Genomic DNA, 20,075 nt, shown 5'->3' with positions numbered 1-20,075 from the left:
ATATCACAGATCTTGAATAGGCTCAAGCTACACACTTACCGAAGGAGATAATTCTTGCCCATTTGGACCCCTTTTCAGGGGCGCAAGAACACCTTGAATCCAATATCTAGCCTTAATTCCCTGACTTAGATGTCGAAGTGTTGATGAAGATATCTTCTCAGTGGCGCCTAGATTCAACGTTGAAGGCGACCAACTGCTCTCAACAGTAGGTACAATGCACGGCCAGCTTAACACGGGCAGCAGATCAGGCATTCAGCGCCACTTCAGGCGGTAAGTGAAAAGGTCCGGGCCTAAAGTTTGAGATAAGGTTACGTAGCATGTCAAATGAGGCTCACTACGGAAATTTCGCTCGGGAATGCGACAAGATTGACGCTAACCAATTTTGTCGGGGCCTACTGAATGGAAACGAACCGCAGTTCAAAAAGTGGCTTGAGGCGTGCACAGCTGATCTGGGAACTTATTCGCTTTCTCAACCAATCGATGATGTCGACTGACCTGCAGTGAAGCGGAAATATGGATAGGAAACGTGAAGATGGGAGGTGGCCATGCAAAATGCTGCAGGGTAGGTGATGTTGGTTTAACATAAATTTTGGCAGTCCTATATGTCTCATCAAATTGCTGCTCAAATGGGCATAACCAGAGATTTAACTTTCTAATTTAAAATTAGATACAACTTTAGACATAACAGACATTTAAAATATATGTAATAATGCCTTTGGCTTTTGCTCTTGACTTAGTGCTGAAGTAACCTTAATACTCATCCTGCTGAAAACGGCTATAACCCCCTTCGCTATATAGCTGTCCTTTAAAATGTACCCACAGAGACCCTGAGAAGTAGCTGCCACTCAGTGAAATCATAACAGTTATTCAGGTATACAAATACACAGCTCCAACACTTGAATTACAGCGCAACACTGTGCTGTGATGATCTTGGTTCTAGATTCGAGCAGCGACTCTCAACCAATCAGAGCCACGCCCGGTTAGCTCAATCGGTAGAGCGTGAGACTCTTACGAGTACGCGATCTCAAGGTTGCGGGTTCGACCCCCGCATCGGGCTGTTCCTATAAAACGATTGCGAGCAATAGCGAGGCATCTCTTTTTTGTCTATATCCTTACCAGATAGCTGTCCTTTTCACTTTTGCCATATCTAAAGCAAGCTCTTGTATCATCGAACATGTGGTTGAATGCTGACTTTGATTGCGACCTTCCTTTTCCAGCACGACATGTAAGCCCCCGCTTCATATCAAAAGGTGAACAAGTTCTCACTCAAAAGTTGCCACCAAACACCTCCCAGGAAGGGTTATCTCATGATGGAAAGCCACAGCTTTTTGAAGTCACTAATCACCCCCGAGCTGCTGATGCAGCTCGCAGAAGCCTATCTTCCTTATTCCAAAACTGAAGATCTTGACTTCACTATTGCCCAGTCAGACGCCTTCAGCGCAAACTTCAAGAAAGTATGCCAAGAAAGCAAGGCTCGAGATGCACTTATAGCACTCAGTCACCTCAGCCACAACGGAATACTCCCAACTCCTATGGAACTCGACCTTATGTCCCTTCTCCCAGAACCGTCTTCCCCAGATTTCCCGCAACAATGCTTCGGACTTCAGTTACTTCTTGATCAAGCATCGAGAATCCTCCTAACTGGAATCGAAGCTCGTTGGCAAGTTGCATATTTTGGACCTCTGGCAAGACGTCTTACTGGACAGTGGTACGCACTACCTCACCATCTACGTCCGCATTCATGGCAGAGATGGAAAGACGATGTCGGCGTTACTAGCTTCAGCTTTTGGGTCTCGACGCAAGTCATGTGGGCAGCTCCTTTTCTTCACGCCGAGGATCTAGGGAGTCAAGAGATTGGATTGGAGTTATCAAACGACTTACGTCAAGCTGTTGAAGAATACACGGGCACAAAGGACCCGCATCGGGAGACAAGGCATAAGATACTAAAAGATGATCTGCTTTTCATAAGAGAAGTTGTCAAGAGCCCGCCAAAAGACGATGAGGGTGCTATAAGTATGGCAGCTTGGACGTACTGGTGGTGCATGATCCTGGATGCTCACTGGCCTATCATTGCGCGATTTAGTCGCTATCCTTACCGGAATGCTGCCTTTGGTAGGCCTAGTACAAAGCAGGAAGAGAAATGGTTGGATGACATTAATCACTTTTCTGAAGCTTCGCCAGAAGATGCTAAGCGTATTCAAGAAGATGTAGAGAAGGGTCGGTGGACTCCTCTTGGAGAGAGTTGATTGCCATGCACTGTTATGATTTTTTAGGCTGAGCTTTATTTATCGAGAACTAGCTGTAACAGTTTTGTGCGAGTCACTTTCCGATGAGATAAGTGAACTAGCCCAGGTAACGCCAAACGGTAAATAGAGAACTCTATATCACTAAACTGCGCAAGTTCAGCGTGGTGTGCGGTTGTCTATCTCGACCTTTTTCTATCGGTGCTTGCTTATCACCGATTTTCTAAACCTAGTCTTATCACAGCTGAGATATAGTAGTTTGAATCGTGCTCCTGAATTGCCTGGATATGAGGATGATAGAGAAACTGGTGCTTGAGCATAGATACCTCGGTAGTGCCGAGGTTTCTAGTATCTACTCCTTAAACATGGCCAGATTTGGACATACTCTGATCTGAGAAGACAGTAAGCTCATCTTAGGGTATTGTGTGGGTGGTTGATAAGCTGCCTGAATTGTGGTTTGACAGTGTTGTTGGCAAACCAACTTGTTCTGCCCAGCTGATAGTGATAGCTCATGCCTGCGTTGCGCCCCTTGCCTCGAACTTCAACATCAGACCACAGCCTCAATCTCCCTCAATTACACAACAAAGATCGTTTGCGGCATTTCAAAAGATTGCTAATCAATTTGTGCGTAATCTAGGCGGAGCGATCGAGTCAACAACAACGTCCTCAGCCTCGTATTCGTCTTGTAAAGGTGTACGACATCATAGCTACGATTGGCAGTCTCGGAATTAGAGTTATCTCTCCATTCTCCCAATGACGAATATTTCCCCTGAGCGCGATTAAATCACAGCATTGCCACGTTTTTGCAAAAATCCAGCTTTATTAATCTTCTCTCACCCGCAAAAACCAATCGGACCCGGGAAAAGTGGGATAACGGGCCCGAGTAGGACTCCGATGACTTGATGCGGGGCCAGACGCGAATCTTGAATCTTGAGCTGTGAGATCATAGTTTAGAGTGGCAAAGAACCAAGCTGCTGGGTCTTAGCTTGAGAAAATGAGTTTCTATGCAGATTCTCGAAATAGATAGAATCAGTTCGTGGAATTAATGCGATGCATTGTCGTATCATGGCTTTCATATCGGTTAGGGGCTCGACGGGTTCTTCGATGGGCCCGGCAGGGAGGTGCATCAACAAACGATTGACCAATTAGAGGGCCAGCCCTGTGACTCTCACTAAGCCGCTCTTGGATTAGGGGCTCCAGTTGTCAAGAGGACTGGAGCTCGAAATTTACCGAAGACTCTTGATCCCCCAGCTTTTTCACAACGACATGTCTGGTGTAACTCTCTTTTCTTAGTGAGGTCTGTTGACATACGGTACAACACCACGTATTATACATACGAAACTCATTTCGAAATGAGAGCGATAGATTATTAGTGATTCCAAGCTATATGCCAATATGAGATGTTTTCCTTAACGCCATCCTCCAGTTTCACTTATACCGTTGCAAAGGTATACCGTCCATGAAGCCATGAACTCCCCAACCCAATCCCCAAAACGCCATACCGAAGCAATTTAATGATACACAGCCTGATTCCTCTCATCAGGACTCGAAACCGACGTCTTCTCGCTCTCAGGCGGCGGACTCGAATTGTTATCAGCAGGACTACTCGACTCGCTCCCCGTCCCCGTAGCCAGCGCATCGTACATCAAACTCTTCTGCACACAAGTACATCTCTTCAACAGCTCTTCACACCTCTCCAGTCTTGCAAGTAACTCCTTGGTAGGTTTGCGACGAGTGCGCTTAGGAGCAGGTGTACTCGGAATACACTCTATTTTCGCCTACCATCATCAGTCCTCATCTTATACGCGTATCATGTATATAAGCTTACCTTGATGCAAAAAGAACATGGACTTTTTCGGTCACATTTCTTCTTGCGCTGTTGGCACAGCACACAGGCTAGAATTCTCGGTGGTCGTTGTTGCTCGGGTGCCATTGTGTTATGCGGTATGCCACTAGCCGTTCGAATCGAAATGCAGAGCAAGATGAAGGTATTCCCAAAAATGGTTTGTATCTCGGTCTAGGAACGAAATTCTGTCCGAGGCGGATGAACTGGGGTATTTGCTGCATACGCTTGACGCTGCCAATTCTGGTGCTCTCGTAGAAGCGGACTCTTGTCAGGACCCGAGTGGGTATCGGGGTCGGAGAGTCGACGGGATCCGTGTATCTAGGACCCGGATCCACAACACCCTTCGGTGCGACGGGCGTGAGAGCACCCCCGTCACAATGGTATTAAGACCCTGCGAGGAACCTACAGCCCCATTACGGTATCACCTTTCTTATTCTATACTACATTTTATCTTTGTTATATCCCTTCCTTTATACAAACTTTAATAATTCCCCTAATTCGAACCAGAAACTGTATGTAACCTCACAGTTCACTCGAAGACTACGGACGTTGACAAGGTATAGATACAAGCTTATACGGCTAGACTTTTCCCCAGTCTCGCTAGTATGGCTGCTTCTCATCTTCCGGGTGAGGCACGCTCAGAGCACAGCAGCCACGACACCATCGTCGACATGGACACCAATCCGAACGAGAAGCCCCCTGCTCCCAAGGACGACAAGACGAGCTCCAGCGACGATGAGATCGAGCAGGAGCAGAGCGAGGAGATGGTGCGTCGGCACTCCATCGTGCGCGATCTAGCACGGCAGTACACCAACACATCAGCGCACTTCAATGGCAGCCACGCAGATCTCTTCAACGCAGCCGATGCGGATTCACCCCTTAACCCGCACAGCGAGAACTTCAACGCCAGGGCGTGGGCCAAGGCCGTGGCTAAGTCGATGGGTGAGCATGGCTCTGGGTTCCGACAGAGCGGTATTTGCTTCCAGGACATGAACGTCTTTGGATACGGTGCTGAGACGGATTACCAAAAGGACGTTGGTAACATCTGGCTCAGTCTCCCCGGCATGGTGCGCAACATCTTCTCCCCCACAGCTGGTAAGCGCCGCATTGATATCCTTCGTGGTTTCGACGGTGTCGTCAACGCCGGAGAAATGCTCGTTGTTCTTGGCCCCCCTGGTTCAGGATGCTCTACATTCCTCAAGTCATTGTCCGGCGAGACAAATGGTATCTACATCGACGAGGGCACATACTTCAACTACAACGGTGTGCCCGCCAAGGAAATGCACAAGCATCACAAGGGTGAGACTATCTACACCGCTGAGGTCGACGTGCATTTCCCCATGCTCTCGGTCGGCGACACACTCACCTTTGCCGCGCGTGCGAGATGTCCCCAGAACTTACCGCCCAACATCGACCACAACCAGTACAGCGACCACATGCGCGATGTCGTCATGGCCATGTACGGCATCAGCCATACCATCAACACGCAGGTTGGCGATAACTACATTCGCGGTGTTTCAGGAGGTGAACGAAAGCGCGTGACCATCGCAGAGGCGACACTCTCCAACGCCCCCTTCCAATGTTGGGATAACTCGACTCGTGGTTTAGATTCCGCCAACGCCATTGAGTTCTGCAAAACTCTGCGCTTGCAATCTGAACTCTTCGGCCAGACGTGTGCTGTCTCGATCTATCAGGCTCCCCAGTCTGCATACGATCTCTTCGACAAGGCCCTCGTTCTGTACGAAGGACGCCAGATCTTCTTTGGTCCTGCGGATGAAGCGAGGCAGTACTTCATCAATCTCGGCTTCGAATGTCCCGATCGTCAAACAACGCCTGACTTCCTCACGTCCATGACCGCACCATCCGAGCGCGTCATCCGACCCGGCTTCGAGAACAAGGTCCCCCGCACCCCCGATGAGTTCGCCGCCCGCTGGAAGGAATCCCGCGAGTATCAGATCATCCGCGCCGAGATCGAGACCTACAAGAGTCTCTACCCTCTCAACGGTTCCAGCGCCGAAGCTTTCCGCGAGAACAAAAAGTCAGCCCAAGCTAAAGGCCAACGCCTCAAGTCCCCCTTCACGCTATCCTACGCGCAGCAAGTCCAACTGTGCCTCTGGCGTGGCTTCAAGCGTCTCAAGGGTTCACCAGAGGTCACGATCTTCTCCCTCGTGGCAAATACTGTCACGGCGCTCATCGCCTCATCGCTCTTCTACAACATGCAGCCCACGACGAGCGACTTCTTCAAGCGCGGCGCTGTTCTATTCCTTGCTGTGCTGATGAACGCTTTCGCTTCCGCCCTTGAGATTCTGACGCAGTACTCCCAACGACCCATCGTTGAGAAACACGCACGCTATGCCTTCTACCACCCTTCTGCTGAGGCCTTTTCCTCGATATTGGTTGATATGCCGTATAAAATCAGTAATAGTATTCTGTTCAATGTCACTCTTTACTTCATGACGAACCTTAACAGGGAGGCGGGGGCGTTCTTTTTCTACCTCCTTGTTTCGTTCATCATGGTCCTCGCCATGTCTGGTATTTTCCGATCTATGTAAGTCCCTCTTCAAATCCCCGAATGGATCACGACTGACATTTCTAGTGCTTCCCTCTCTCGTACTCTCTCACAGGCTATGGTTCCCGCTTCGCTGCTGATCCTCGCCCTCGTCATCTTTGCTGGCTTCGTCATCCCAACGGACTACATGCTCGGCTGGTGTCGATGGATCAACTACCTCGACCCAGTAGCCTACGCCTTCGAGTCCCTCATGGTCAACGAATTCTCCGGTCGCAACTTCACCTGCACTGCTTTCATACCCAGCAACTCAGTCGCTGGCTATGAAGACATCGGCGGTCTCAACCGAGCTTGTTCCACTGTCGGCAGCATTCCTGGCGACAGCGTCATCAACGGCGATCGCTACCTCAACCTTCAGTACAAGTACTACCACGCCCACAAGTGGCGCAACATCGGTATCCTCATCGCCATGACCATCTTCAACCACGTCGTCTACATCGTCGCTACCGAGTACATCTCCGCCAAGAAGTCAAAGGGTGAAGTTCTCGTCTTCCGTCACGGCCACCTCCCCGCCTCCACCAAGAACAAATCCGATCCCGAGGCCGCTGTTTCTGGCCCTGTTCCCACCGCTGAAAAGTTCAACAACGAAGTTGCCAATATTCAAGGATCGACTAGCGTCTTCCACTGGAACAACGTGTGCTACGACATCAAGATCAAGAACGAACCACGACGAATTCTCGACAACGTTGACGGATGGGTCAAGCCAGGAACGTTAACTGCTCTGATGGGTGTATCCGGTGCCGGAAAGACTACTCTTCTCGACTGCCTCGCCGATCGTATCTCAATGGGCGTCATCACAGGTGAAATGCTTGTTGACGGCAAGATCCGCGATTCATCGTTCCAGCGAAAGACCGGCTACGTGCAGCAGCAAGATCTTCATCTCGAGACCAGCACTGTTCGTGAAGCCCTTACCTTCTCCGCCCTCCTCCGCCAGCCTGCCTCTACCCCCCGCGCCGAGAAGATCGCCTACGTCGACGAAGTCATCAAGCTGCTTGACATGCAAGAGTACGCTGACGCTGTCGTCGGTGTCCTCGGCGAGGGTCTCAACGTTGAACAACGCAAGCGTCTCACCATTGGCGTTGAGCTTGCGGCCAAGCCTCCCCTGCTCCTCTTCGTCGACGAACCTACTTCCGGTCTTGACTCGCAGACATCCTGGGCCATTCTCGACCTCCTCGAGAAGCTCTCCAAGGCAGGCCAGTCTATTCTCTGTACCATCCACCAACCGTCTGCTATGCTCTTCCAACGCTTCGACCGTCTTCTGTTCCTCGCCAAGGGCGGACGCACTATCTACTTTGGCGACATCGGTGAAAACTCTGAGACCTTAACCAACTACTTCGTCAAGAACGGTTCTGATCCTTGTCCCAAGGGCGATAACCCTGCCGAGTGGATGCTCGAGGTCATTGGCGCGGCTCCTGGCTCACACACTGAGATCGATTGGCATCAGACTTGGCGACAGAGCCCTGAGTATCAGGAGGTTCAGACTGAGCTTCAGCGTCTCAAGGCTGAGGGCAGTGCTCACAATGAACCCCATGACACTAACTCTGAGTCGTACCGGGAATTCGCTGCGCCTTTCTGGGAGCAGCTTCGCATCGCTAGTCTCCGTGTCTTCCAGCAGTACTGGCGCACTCCTTCATACATCTACTCCAAGGCTACTCTGTGTATCCAAGTTGGTCTCTTCATCGGTCTTGTCTTCCTCAACGCTCCCCTGTCAATCCAGGGCTTGCAGAATCAGATGTTTGCCATCTTCCAGGTCTTCACAGTCTTTGGTCAATTGGTTCAGATGCAGGCAAGTCTTGACCACTCCCCCGTCCCTCCAACTTTCACTAACATTACTAGATGCCTCACTTCGTCACCCAACGCTCCCTCTACGAAGTCCGCGAACGCCCCTCCAAGACCTACAGCTGGAAGGTCTTTATGCTCTCCCAAATCTTCGCCGAGATTCCTTGGAACAGTCTCATGTCTGTCTTCCTGTTTGTCTGCCTCTACTACCCCGTCGGCTTCCAGAAGAACGCCGAAGCAGCTGGTCAGACCGCCGAGAGAGGCGCTCTCATGTGGCTTCTCATCTGGCAGTTCCTCGTTTTCACGTGTACCTTTGCCCACATGGCCATCGCCATCACCGACACTGCTGAGGCAGGCGGTAACCTTGCCAACGTCGCCTTCATGATGTGCCTGTTCTTCTGCGGTATCTTGGCCTCGCCCAACAACATGCCCGGCTTCTGGATCTGGATGTATAGAGTATCGCCGTTTACGTACCTTGCCTCGGCGATTTTATCGACTGGTATGGCCAACACCAAAGTCACTTGTGCTGCCAACGAGTACACAGTTATGCAGCCCCTCAATGGCTCAACCTGTGGAGAATATCTCCAGAAGTTCGCCGACAAGGCTGGCGGTTACGTCCTCAACCCCGATGCCACATCTGACTGCAACTTCTGCTCCGTCAGCGACACCAACACGTTCCTCAAGGCTCTCAGCGCTAGCTACGATCACCGATGGAGAGACTTTGGTATCGGAATGGTGTACATTGTCTTCAACATTGGCGCCGCTCTGTTCTTGTACTGGCTTGTTCGCATGCCCAAGAACAAGAACAAGAAGAAGCAGGAGTAGACACAATCGAGCTTCGGCTCTTTTTTATTTTATTTTTGGTACAAGGATTTGTTTTAGAGAAGTACTATAGACTGGTTTGGGTTTTTTACTTTACTTAGAATAGCAATCATCGAGTGTCGTTTAGACTTGTAGGAAGCTCAATAGCACATCGTCAATACATTACGCTCTCTACCCGCCACTTGAGTGCCTCAGTGATTGTCATATCATTTGGTCACTCCGAACACTAATAATGCTTGTAGTACCTTTTCTGAGTCATGAAGAGTATCTTCTATTAAAATTCCGCCATCAACAGGCTCCCAAAAGTAGAACTCGCAGGTTAAATTTTGCCCTTCCTGACCGCTTGCTGTGCACCTCATCTCACGTCATCTCATCCTCTTAACTCGATCGCGTTTACCCCATCAAATTTGCGAAATCCGAGTCCGGTCTTGACTCATATCTCGAACCCGGCATGGTCCGAACAAAGACAGGGCCTAGGACCCTGGAGGAGAGGTACCCCAAGGACAAGTACCCCAGCGGCCCACCCCAGATTTCCTTGCCACCCAGACTCCCACTAGTATCTAACAACCGCATCTTCAACGATCACACCGGCAGACCAGCCTTGATGTCATGGGAGAGCTCGGGGGTCTGTCCCTTGCCTCCTCTTGCCTCGTGGGTCTTCTATATGGTTCATCCAGATGTGCCGCGTGACTTTGATGGGTGCATATTCCAGAATGGTCTTGAGGATGGTGAGCCCCAGGTGAGGGGTGGCAGGTTTCGGTGGGAGTTCTTCTTTCTCCCAGGTGCCACGACTGAAGAATGCCATGAGCACTACCGCGGGGAGCTAAAGGCTCGAGGGACCATATGGCGGCACATCCGTAAGGTCAAGAGAGCCATGAAGCTCGAGAAGCAGAAAAGCCACCAACCAGTGGAGGATGATCCGGTAGAGGAGTCAGTTTCTGGTCTGGGATCCACGAAACCTGAGTCCTCTTCTGATGAAGAAGCCACTGCCAACAACCAACAACTTCCTGGCTTGGTATGGCCCAAACACGATCGCGATTGCTCTTTTGTGATGTACCGCGGCTGGTTCTTTGTGTATCCACATGCAAATATCGATTGTCGAGGTGCCGATGGTGCGGCACGTGAAATAGATATCGTCAGATTTGATCCCATCGATCAGGAAGACGAATGGGGAGAAGATGAAGTTCGGACGTTCGACCCGATGGAACACCCTATTCACGTAACACGAAAGAAAGCCAGAGAAGATTATGAGCAAGGGGTTAAGGAGTGGATGTACAGGAGAATATGTTCACACTGGGAGCGGTCGGCCGACGAAGCCACGGATGACGCGCTGAAGCTAGGCTGGCAATCTTGGTAATCAGACCGAACAATGCACAGGCGGGATTTCCCCCTCGCATGGATGGCAAAACAAGACCCAGCAAACAGATTGTCAGGAGTCTAGAAACTAACTGAGCTGGATAGAACAACAAGTAAATTTCCGCCATGTCTCACGTGTATCTTGCCCAATTGCCTAGGTTTCATGGAGCAACGGCTCGGTCGACATCAGAATACCATCGGCCATTGTGAAGGGGGACTTGCGTAATTCAAGAACATCACCCTTTACTTTGGCCTTATTGACATCTTGGCTATAATACTTCATGTCGCCATCTGCAATATAAGGCTGCAACCATGGCCACTTTCCGTACGGCACGATCGGGACATGTACCCCATCACCAGCAGCTGCCGGCGCTGGAGGATCCTCTGCTCCCGCCGGGTTCGGTCATTTGAGGGGATCTTCTCGGAATATGAACGGCCCCGCACGGTAGCACAGCCTTATCTTCCGCAGCGCCTTTTGCACTGCCAAATGTCAATCAACGGCACGTACGGCTCTCGTGGTAAAAGTCCAAGTCTGCAGCTGGCAGTCCAGATATCTCCTCCGGGCAATCTCATAGACTTGGACTCGACGCTGGGACCAAGTCTTCTGACTGGGACCTTCTCTTACGATTCTACCAATGGCTGGGATATAGAAGCCGAAGTGGCGGACCTTAGTCTCGCTCATATCTGGCAGTTCTTCGACTCATCCCAGCAGACGGCTTTGGTTAAAGTAATGGGTTCAATCATAGTGCGCAATTTGTCTATCAGGTATAAGATGCAAAAGAGTGTGCCTCGGTATCCATCGCACAGAAAGCCACAGAGCTGCAAATCAAGGGAGATGTAGAGATTGGCCTAGGGAACGACGAATCACGGCCTCCTCGCTTGCTGTTCAAGTATAATTACTCCTTGGACGGTCGGTGGAATATGGGGCTGAGTTTCGAGGAGACTGTCAGCCAAGACATCACCATTGAAAGCCTTCTGGGTACTTTGAGTCCTAATGATGGGTTACTGAAGAGCATGATTAAACAAGTCGGCGGACTTGTTCTCGTGAGAAAGGGCTCTTCATCCAGACTGGCCATTCAAGTCAGTCCAGAAATGCAAGGCACCAACAAGAAGATCAATCTCCAGGCCGAATTGCACATCGATCGATTCGTTTTCACATACTGCCAATATACTTCTACAGATGAGAAGAGTGTATTGAAGCGCTTTCTATTGATCTCTCTCAACCAGTTTGAGATACCCATGCCGAACATACCCGTTCTCAAGCAGTTCAAGAGCCCTTTCGACAGCCTTTACATTCTGTGGACGGATAGTGATGTGAAGCAGAGCGATCTGGCAGCATTAAATCCGTCGCTCGCGGTAGCGATGGCAACTGGCAATGCCATGAGTGGTGAAGACGAGGAAGTCTTCACGGCAGGTTTTCACACAGGTATCATGTCAGATGGAAGGGTCCTTCTGAATCACACCTTTGGTCAGCAGACTAGCGGAAAGACCGCACCCAATGCCCAAGACAATGCCTGGTTTGACCCTGCAGTATTCCCTACTGGGAGGAAGGTCGACACAACTTCTAATACATCGACTGTAAAGTTCCAGAAGCGGCTCGGGCCCTTGACCATTTCCAACATTGGGCTGAAGTTCGAAAGTGGAAACATAGTCGTCATACTTGATGCAACGCTCAAAGTCGGACCAGTTGAGATGCAGATCATGGACTTTGGACTCGGGCTCAAGCTCTCTGATCTTTCCAACGATACTTTCACCTTCATCCCCTCCCTTTCTGGGTTTGGGCTGGCAATCAACTCCCCCCCACTTGATCTTGCCGGCGCATTGATCAAGCGCGAGGAATTTTACATGGGCGGAGTGATGGCGGCCTTCAAGCCATATATCTTCCAAGCGATTGGCGCATACGGGACCGTTAAGGCAGAAAATGGTGAAAAGATCAAGACTGCCTTCGTGATTCTGGCTTTGGGTGGGCCATTGCTGAACATCAATGGGATCCAGATATCAGACGTGACCGCGGGTTTTGGATACAACTCCGACATCAGGTTTCCAGATCCTTCTTCAGTGTATCGCTTTCCACTCATCGCAATGGGCCAACCGCCGGCGCCACTTGATCCTCTGCAGATATTTACTGAACTTGCAGAAACAACGTGGATCACACCCGTTACAGACTCGTTCTGGGTGGGCGCTGGGGTCAGAGGATCTGCATTCAATATGCTCGATGCCAAGATCGCAGCTGTCTTCAAGATCCAAAATGGGGCTCTCTCACACATCGGAATCTTTGCCAACTGTAGAGCGCAGATGCCTCAGAGCGGTGCCCCGAAGCTCTTCGCTTCCGTCGAGCTTGGTATCACCGCGGTATTTGATCTGGTCAATGGAACACTGCTAATCTCGGGATCTCTTTCACCCACTTCATATGTGATCGACTCCTCGTGTCGTCTTACTGGAGGATTTGCTGCCGGTACTTGGTTTGGTCCCTCGCCTTATGCAGGGGACTGGGTATTTGCCTTGGGAGGGTACCATCCCAAGTACACGCCGACCGCGTATTATCCTCAGGAGATCCCACGGATTGGCATCTCGTGGCAAGTTTCGGATCGAATATTCGTCAAGGCTGGTGCATATTTTGCCATCACGACAAAGGCGTGTATGGGAGGGGCTTCAATGCTCGCAACATGTGATGTCTCAGGCCTTCACGCCTCGTTCTCGGCTCTGATCGACTTTCTCATGAACTTCGACCCTTTCCATTATGTCTTAGAGGTTTCTATCAACATCAGCGTCTCATGGAGCTGCTATGTCCTCTTCATCTGGGTGAGTTTCGGCTTCGATATTTCGGCCAGCTTGTACATGTGCGGGCCTCCAGTGTATGGCATCTTCACCATCAAGGTCCCCATAAAGAACGTGACTGTGATGTTTGGCGACAGTAATGGACAAAATGCACCTGATAAGGTTTGTCTGGATACGTTTCGCAGTATGCTTCAGCAAAATGGGCAAGGCAACAAGGAGGAATTGAAGATATCGTGCGGATCAGGGTTGTCCTCAAAGGACGACACCACAGGTCACTGGACTGTGAGAGCCGGGACCTTTGCATTTGACGTGCGGTCAAACATGGCAAGCACACTGGCTTACTTGAATGGCACCGCTGTGGGAGCTGCTAATAAAGTCTATGCTAAAACCATGCAATTGACAGAGAGTAGCAATGGACTAAAGATCGATCTCATAATCACTGTCACAGACATAAGCAGTGATGATCAATATCGATCAGATGTCATATCGGGAAACCTTCCCGCAGCATTGTGGTCACCGTGTGAGTCAGCAAGACGTACTTGTCGAGTATTTGCTAATTAATCGCGCCGGACAACAGATGACTCGAGCAGAGATCCCAGTGTTTCCAATGCGGACAAGTCTGCTCTCCTCGATGGCTCAGCATCGACAATCTCGTCTAAATATGGGTTGAGTGTCCGTACACCAAGACCTCATCTCTCCAGAGATGAGATTAAGCCTTTCAAGATACGCAACGTAATCTTTCCCATCACACTCGAGACCGGAGCTTTATCTGCTCCAGTTCCTTCCTGCCCAGTTCAAGATGGATCATGGGAAGGGAAAGAAACGGCAGGAGAAACGATTACACAAAAGAGGAAGAATGTCCAAGGCATTTGGAAAGATGCAAATATGAGGTGCAAAGGGTTTGCGGATGTGTGGGTTGAAGCCATGGATTGGGCAGAGTTCACGGCGGTAACGCAGACTCCGAACCGATTAATTGGTGGGTTTGATATGTTGGTACGAGGAACACCGCTTATCAGTTGCGGGTAGACAAATGGTTGAGGAATTCGGTATTGATGATAGTAGCTCAGATGAATGGAACAAAGTGTGCTTTCGAGAGGTCGGCGAAACCTTGAATAATTGACTCTTACCTAAAGCCTCTCTAATCGGATATAAATAAAAGAACAAATAACTTCCTTATCCTTGTAATCACGTATAAAAAACTCCTTAGTTCGAGTAACCCAAACTTGAAGCAGGCCCTCCTCCTCCTGTTTGGTATAGCCCCCCTGAGATCCTACCTGAAGAGCCTTGGTAAAATATCCAGAGCAAACAGCCATCATCCAATCGATCACAACTTCTGCGTATTTGTGGCTTGCCTCTAGACTGGGATTTGACTGAATCTTGAGCTTATGAAAAGCCGGATGCATAACATCATCTTCGAAAAGGTCGTGAACTTTCCAAGTCTGCGTGAACTCGTCCATAACCTTTTTCACATCGCTCAGTGTTCGATTGTAGGTCGGCACCCTGAAGGCTTGAGCGACAGATAACGGAATTTTACCCTGTTGAACCATTTCGATCATGGCGTTGCGACAGGCGTCAACGGGTCCGCTATAATTCTCATAACCAGCAGAGGCCTGACTGACGAAAGAGAGAATGAGGGATCCACCAGATACGATTTCTTGAGAGCGAAGCTTCAGAAAGGTTGCGAGATCAACATGAGCTTGCTGCTGGAGGAGCTCGGACTCATCTTGGCCATCCTCGGTGGGTTGGGGAACATGATCAAGATGATGGAGCGCAGCGAGAGAGAAACCAAGATGTGCAGACTTCGGTGGAACGACTTGTTGATAGAAGCTGCGAGGGATCATACTAATGAATAAGGGATTTAGAAGTTGGTTTCCAACTATTCCATCAGCCCACGCAGTGACGGTCTTGGACAGCGTACAAAAGTCGTTTTCCGGGCGGTCACTGAAAAGTAGTTCCAGTGATTCAGTGGGGATAGACTTCAAAATTGCCTCCATTGGCTCTAAACTAGAGGGTTGTAAGTACATGGAGCACAATATCGAGGCGATAACTTACGAGTTATTTCCATGGGCCGACCCATATTCCACGATAGATATTCGAGTAGAGTCGACATTGGCTATAACCTCAGCTGCAGCTTGGAAAAGCGGCAGGGCTTTAAGCATAGCTTCATGTTGAAGGGCTGCATGTGAACTGTAGGCGCCGTTGCCCTGCATAGGGACATTGTTGACATGTGACTTGTCTGCCATTCTGAACAGTGGATAAGAGGGAGGAAAGCTGAAAAGGAAAAGCTATGCGTTGAACTCGATGAAGGAGGGGCCTCAGCGATTATATACTTCCATGTACCCAGTCTGGCTGAAACGGACTAGCTCCATTCGATTACCAACATTGGCTACATCTGCATCAGAGCGAATAGGACCTTCAAGCATTACATGAACATATAGTAAGCACCTGAGAAGGAGAAGCTCCCGTTGTCTGACTACACTGTCGGCTCTCTCGCCTTGCACTAGTTGTTGTCTAGTGCTCATCTTATACTAGTGTCTATGGAAATCGCTACGGAACCTTACTCGCCAGAAGAAGAATACCGCAGTCGGCTTCCAGACGTCTCTTGGGATCTCTCAGCTGCTACTTCTTCACTTCAGATATTGCTTTATATTTAAAACCTCTTCTTCACCCGAACCTTGTAAGAGTCCGTCTCCAGTTGCTGCGCAATGCGGAACACGGTTGTTTCATCCTGGCCCGGGACATACTCGAATGTGAATTTGCGCAGAAGAGTCGTTAGGGAAATATGCATCTCCTGGAAAGCAAAGTTCTTTCCTACACAGATTCTGCTCCCGGCAGAGAAAGGCCAGTAGGGCATGGCGGAGGTCTGATTCTGAGAGTAGATCTCGAGCCATCTCTCGGGTATGTACTTCTCAGGTTGCTCCCAGATGCTGCCGTCAAGATGAGCTTCTTGAGTGTTGGGGAAAACAGTAGTCCCTCTGGGTATCTTGTAGCCAAGAAGAGACTCTTGCTTGGATGTCTCTCGTGGACTTCCAGTCGCCTGCCCAGGAATCAGACGCATGGTCTCGTCGATGCAGGCTTGGAGATAGGTCATGCCAGTTTGAGAGTAAGCACACTCGGTAACCCGGTCGGGCTCACTTGGAGGATACCACTTGTCAACTTCTGCAATGAGCTTCTTCATCACTTCGGGGTGCTTCAGAAGCTGGATGACTGTAAAGAGCTCTGCGTTTGCAGTAGTCTCACTTCCTGCCGCCAGCAGAATTACACTCTCATCTTGGACATCTGAGGTGCGGAACTCAGAGCCGGGAGAGTCATCACAGACATCGACGAGATGCTGCAGAAGGTCTTGGTACTTGACAGCTCCAGCCTCCTTGCGACGCTTGTCAACAATGTCAAATGTGAACTTCTCGATGTAGGGATCTCGCTTGGGCAGAAAAGGGATGTATTTGATCCACCCGATGAGTTGCATCACGGCAGAGATCTTCATACCAGCTTTCAAGCGAGATGGGAGAGGATGACTTCCATTCTCGACAACGTGAAAACTACCACCAAAGGTAGTAACTCCAATGGTGTCGATAGCCAAACCGTGGATAAAGTGCTGAAGGTTGATAACAGTACTCTTGGAAGGGTTGTCACAAAGCTTGTTGAGATGAGCAACACCAGCATCAACACAAGACTTCATGAGAGGCTCCAGACTACGGATATAGCGGATACCAAACATGGAGGATAGCATGCGCTTGCGTCTAGAGTAGGCCTTTTTCTCAGTAAAAGCCAGAAGTGTTGGACGATGGAAATCTTGTCTGAAATTCCCGTAGATGGCTTCGGACTTGGCCCAGTCTTCGCTCTGGATGATGCGCTTAATTTCCTGGGAGTCACCAATAGATATCATCCCGGGGGCAAGGACCACAATGGGACCATATTTGCGATGAAGAGCACGGGCAAACCGATGGCTAAGGCAATGTCAGAACCAATGTTGGGATACAAGATTTGGCTTGCGTACCTTTTCCCCTTGAATGTGGCAATCTCCAGTGGCCAAGGGCTGAACTTGTTGATGAGAGGGCCAGGGATTGAGATGACAGGAGAAAACAGATTTCGAAGGAACTTGATTTGGTCAGTAGAAGATCCAATACCTCGGAAGATGATGACTTACATCAAAGACTCTGGGTACAATGATAAATAAGGCAATGAAAGCGCAGACAGTGTTGGTGACTGTCAGGTTCTCGAACACCTCAGACACCTTTTTCACCGAACCATCTGAGTTTAGACCCAAAAGATATTCAAGTGGCTTAGAGTCCATGACGAAATAAGTGCTGTACTGTATCTTGGTCTCTAGCCAAAGAGAAAATGGGGATTACAATAGCGACTGGAGGAGCGGGCGCACTATAAACTGCCGTGAACAGGAGCATCCAGTTTAGTGAGCGGGTACGAAACTTGTCACCGAGGCGGTTTTGCAAATTCCCCATCGTACAATAGAAGCAGGCCGTCTCATAGTCAGCTTCGGTAGCCTCCGGGACGAACAATGGCTTAACTGACACTTGCATTGATGAGCCGATGGGGCGGGTCAGGCCGTTCATCTGGAGGGTTACATGCAAACTGACTGTAGTTGCAGCAGGACCTACGCCCTTGACGGTTATGTGGGTAAAAGTATTTTACGAATGTCTATGTATGGATAAGGTTTGTGACGGCTAGATTAAACAAAGAAGCTGATCAGTGCGCCGTGCCAATAGATGTGTGTCGGCGTAATCCTTCAAAGCTGCATAGTGCATATCCATACCATGAACCAACTATCAATACGCAATACGCTGCATCTGGGATGCAGGGAGGCGTAACATCCAATGCCATTGCAGGCAGGGGTAGATTGAATAAGCATACCCCTCGCTGCAAGTCTTGGGGGTGATTCTATCTCACTTGTACAGATACGTAGATTTTGTCTGACAGAACGACAACAACCCTGGCAGCCCATACTCAACACCTAATCCACTCTGCTTATGGCCTCCAAACGGCACATAAGGATCCGGCTGAGGCGGGCCGTTGATGTAGACATTACCGACTTCGAGCTTGGCGGCTACACGCCTAGCCGCTGAAACATCACTACTCCACACACTTGCGGCTAGCCCAGTGTCGCTATTATTGGCCAAAGATATGGCTTCATCGAGGGATGAAAACTTGATGCATGATACGATGGGGCCTACGGGAGCATGTAAGTTGATGCAAAAATGACTCGAATCATGACCTCTGGCCACGTACCAAAGTTTTCCTGTTGCACGACATCTGCATCCGGGGGCGGGCTCTTGAGAATAGTGGGCTGAATGAAGAATCCTTCGGCAGCCTCCGTCTTACCCAGCGACAGCAGCTCACAGCCCGCAGCGTTTGCGTCCGAGAGAGCTTGTTGGAGCCTAACAAGCTGCATCTCATTCTGGATCGGTTCCATGCCAGAAGCTAGATCCTTTGAGGCTTCTGCGAGCTGAGCCACGGCTTCATCGAAGATGTCTTGGTGGATATACATGCGGCGTGTGGCAATGCATACTTGACCAGCGTTAAACCATAGACCTCCTGCTAATTGGGGAATAACAGCTTCAATGTTGACATCTGGCAAGATAATGGAGGCATTATTGCCAGCACTGTTTCACCAAGTTAGCAGTAAACGTTGCCAATCAGATACACTTACGTTTCGAGAGTTACTCTCTTCATTGTCTCAGCTGCATCTCTGAGGATCTGTTTCCCAGTAGTAGTAGACCCCGTAAAAGTGATCTTCTGGATTCGAGGATGCTTTACCAGCATGGGACCCAAATCATCGTGACCATGAAGTACCTGAAGAACTGACGGAGGAAACACTTGCTGAGCTAGTTCTACAAGCTTCAAACTCGAATATGGAGTGAAGGGGCTATATCAAGTCAGCGAAAGATAAGGAGAATAGTAGATCTGCGAGTTGGCGCACGATGGTTTGAGGATGACACAATTTCCCGTTGCCAAAGCAGGTGCAATCTTTCCCAAAGCTTCTAGATATTAGCTTGATGCTCCTTGAGAAGAGTATTGGGATTACCGAGCATCAAGGGAACTGCCAAGCGTTAGAAAGTATTCCAACATGCTTCAGAGAGACACGTACAGTTCCAAGGGCAGATGGCAGCAACAACTCCGAGAGGCTCATGAGTAACAATTGATGTTTTCTTCTCGTCCTCCGTAACTTCTTCGGGAATTTCATACTTTGCTGTCCTAGTTAGCATCGCATGTGCCTACTGAGAAGGTCTGTTGAAACAAACACGGATATCGCAGCCACTGCGCAGCGACATACACTTCTATTGCTGCATTCCCAGCCTAGTTACAAGCTTCTGTGTTAGCGCGCAACTGTCCTCTGGGCTGAAAATATGCATCTCACTGTTCTTCCGCACTCAGTCGCGATCAATTGGCAAAATTCGTTAGCATGGACAAGATAGAGATCAGCGAACTTCTCCAGTAGCTCCGTGCGCTGCTTGTAGGTCTTTTCAGACCACGCGGGAAATGCTTCTTGTGCAGAGCGAACAGCTTCTTCAACGTCATTTCCGGTAGCGACAGGGGCAGGCCATAGAGAGGAACGATCCAGCGGATTTACGCCCGAGGTGGTTTCCCTAGCACTGCGAGGCTGGCCAGTAATGATATTGTAGAACGTATCGAAACTCATGATCAAAGATGGGTGTTTGCAAAGTAAAGG

At 49.6% G+C, this 20,075-nt stretch overlaps 8 protein-coding genes, besides 1 other annotated feature; 4 read left to right on the top strand and 4 right to left on the bottom strand.

Moving 5' to 3' along the window:
* The first annotated feature begins 974 nt into the window (after positions 1-974).
* Positions 975-1,057, top strand: a tRNA (tRNA-Lys).
* A 253-nt stretch (positions 1,058-1,310) lies between these two features.
* FFUJ_10045 (uncharacterized protein) lies at positions 1,311-2,246 on the top strand (the record flags this gene model as incomplete). The annotated part of the gene is made up of 1 exon (XM_023567985.1): positions 1,311-2,246. The coding sequence occupies one exon, from the start codon at positions 1,311-1,313 to the stop codon at positions 2,244-2,246; it is 936 nt and encodes a 311-aa protein (XP_023435350.1).
* A 1,508-nt stretch (positions 2,247-3,754) lies between these two features.
* Positions 3,755-4,176, bottom strand: FFUJ_10046 (uncharacterized protein; the record flags this gene model as incomplete). XM_023567984.1 has 2 exons in its annotated part: positions 3,755-4,021; positions 4,072-4,176. The coding sequence occupies 2 exons, from the start codon at positions 4,174-4,176 to the stop codon at positions 3,755-3,757; spliced, it is 372 nt and encodes a 123-aa protein (XP_023435349.1).
* Positions 4,177-4,694: 518 nt separating this feature from the next.
* On the top strand, positions 4,695-9,259 carry FFUJ_10047 (probable ABC1 transport protein; the record flags this gene model as incomplete). XM_023567983.1 has 4 exons in its annotated part: positions 4,695-5,264; positions 5,292-6,637; positions 6,686-8,429; positions 8,492-9,259. The coding sequence occupies 4 exons, from the start codon at positions 4,695-4,697 to the stop codon at positions 9,257-9,259; spliced, it is 4,428 nt and encodes a 1,475-aa protein (XP_023435348.1).
* Positions 9,260-9,707: 448 nt separating this feature from the next.
* Positions 9,708-10,613, top strand: FFUJ_10048 (uncharacterized protein; the record flags this gene model as incomplete). Its single annotated transcript, XM_023567982.1, has 1 exon — positions 9,708-10,613. The coding sequence occupies one exon, from the start codon at positions 9,708-9,710 to the stop codon at positions 10,611-10,613; it is 906 nt and encodes a 301-aa protein (XP_023435347.1).
* A 486-nt stretch (positions 10,614-11,099) lies between these two features.
* FFUJ_10049 (uncharacterized protein) lies at positions 11,100-14,416 on the top strand (the record flags this gene model as incomplete). XM_023567981.1 has 3 exons in its annotated part: positions 11,100-11,357; positions 11,420-13,910; positions 13,968-14,416. The coding sequence occupies 3 exons, from the start codon at positions 11,100-11,102 to the stop codon at positions 14,414-14,416; spliced, it is 3,198 nt and encodes a 1,065-aa protein (XP_023435346.1).
* A 101-nt stretch (positions 14,417-14,517) lies between these two features.
* FFUJ_10050 (fusarin C cluster-methyltransferase) lies at positions 14,518-15,633 on the bottom strand (the record flags this gene model as incomplete). XM_023567980.1 has 2 exons in its annotated part: positions 14,518-15,394; positions 15,443-15,633. 2 exons carry the CDS (start codon positions 15,631-15,633, stop codon positions 14,518-14,520), a joined length of 1,068 nt encoding a protein of 355 aa, XP_023435345.1.
* A 407-nt stretch (positions 15,634-16,040) lies between these two features.
* FFUJ_10051 (fusarin C cluster-cytochrome P450) lies at positions 16,041-17,684 on the bottom strand (the record flags this gene model as incomplete). XM_023567979.1 has 3 exons in its annotated part: positions 16,041-17,337; positions 17,388-17,488; positions 17,538-17,684. The coding sequence occupies 3 exons, from the start codon at positions 17,682-17,684 to the stop codon at positions 16,041-16,043; spliced, it is 1,545 nt and encodes a 514-aa protein (XP_023435344.1).
* A 607-nt stretch (positions 17,685-18,291) lies between these two features.
* Positions 18,292-20,045, bottom strand: FFUJ_10052 (fusarin C cluster-oxidoreductase; the record flags this gene model as incomplete). XM_023567978.1 has 8 exons in its annotated part: positions 18,292-18,575; positions 18,635-19,008; positions 19,056-19,271; positions 19,326-19,383; positions 19,431-19,445; positions 19,494-19,595; positions 19,648-19,702; positions 19,764-20,045. 8 exons carry the CDS (start codon positions 20,043-20,045, stop codon positions 18,292-18,294), a joined length of 1,386 nt encoding a protein of 461 aa, XP_023436171.1.
* Positions 20,046-20,075: the final 30 nt, after the last annotated feature.

The sequence above is a fragment of the Fusarium fujikuroi genome, chromosome FFUJ_chr09, assembly GCF_900079805.1.
Source record: "Fusarium fujikuroi IMI 58289 draft genome, chromosome FFUJ_chr09".
Classification (NCBI taxonomy): domain Eukaryota; kingdom Fungi; phylum Ascomycota; class Sordariomycetes; order Hypocreales; family Nectriaceae; genus Fusarium; species Fusarium fujikuroi.
Note: the sequence above shows the minus strand (reverse complement) of the source record. Positions and strands in the feature narration are given on the sequence as shown.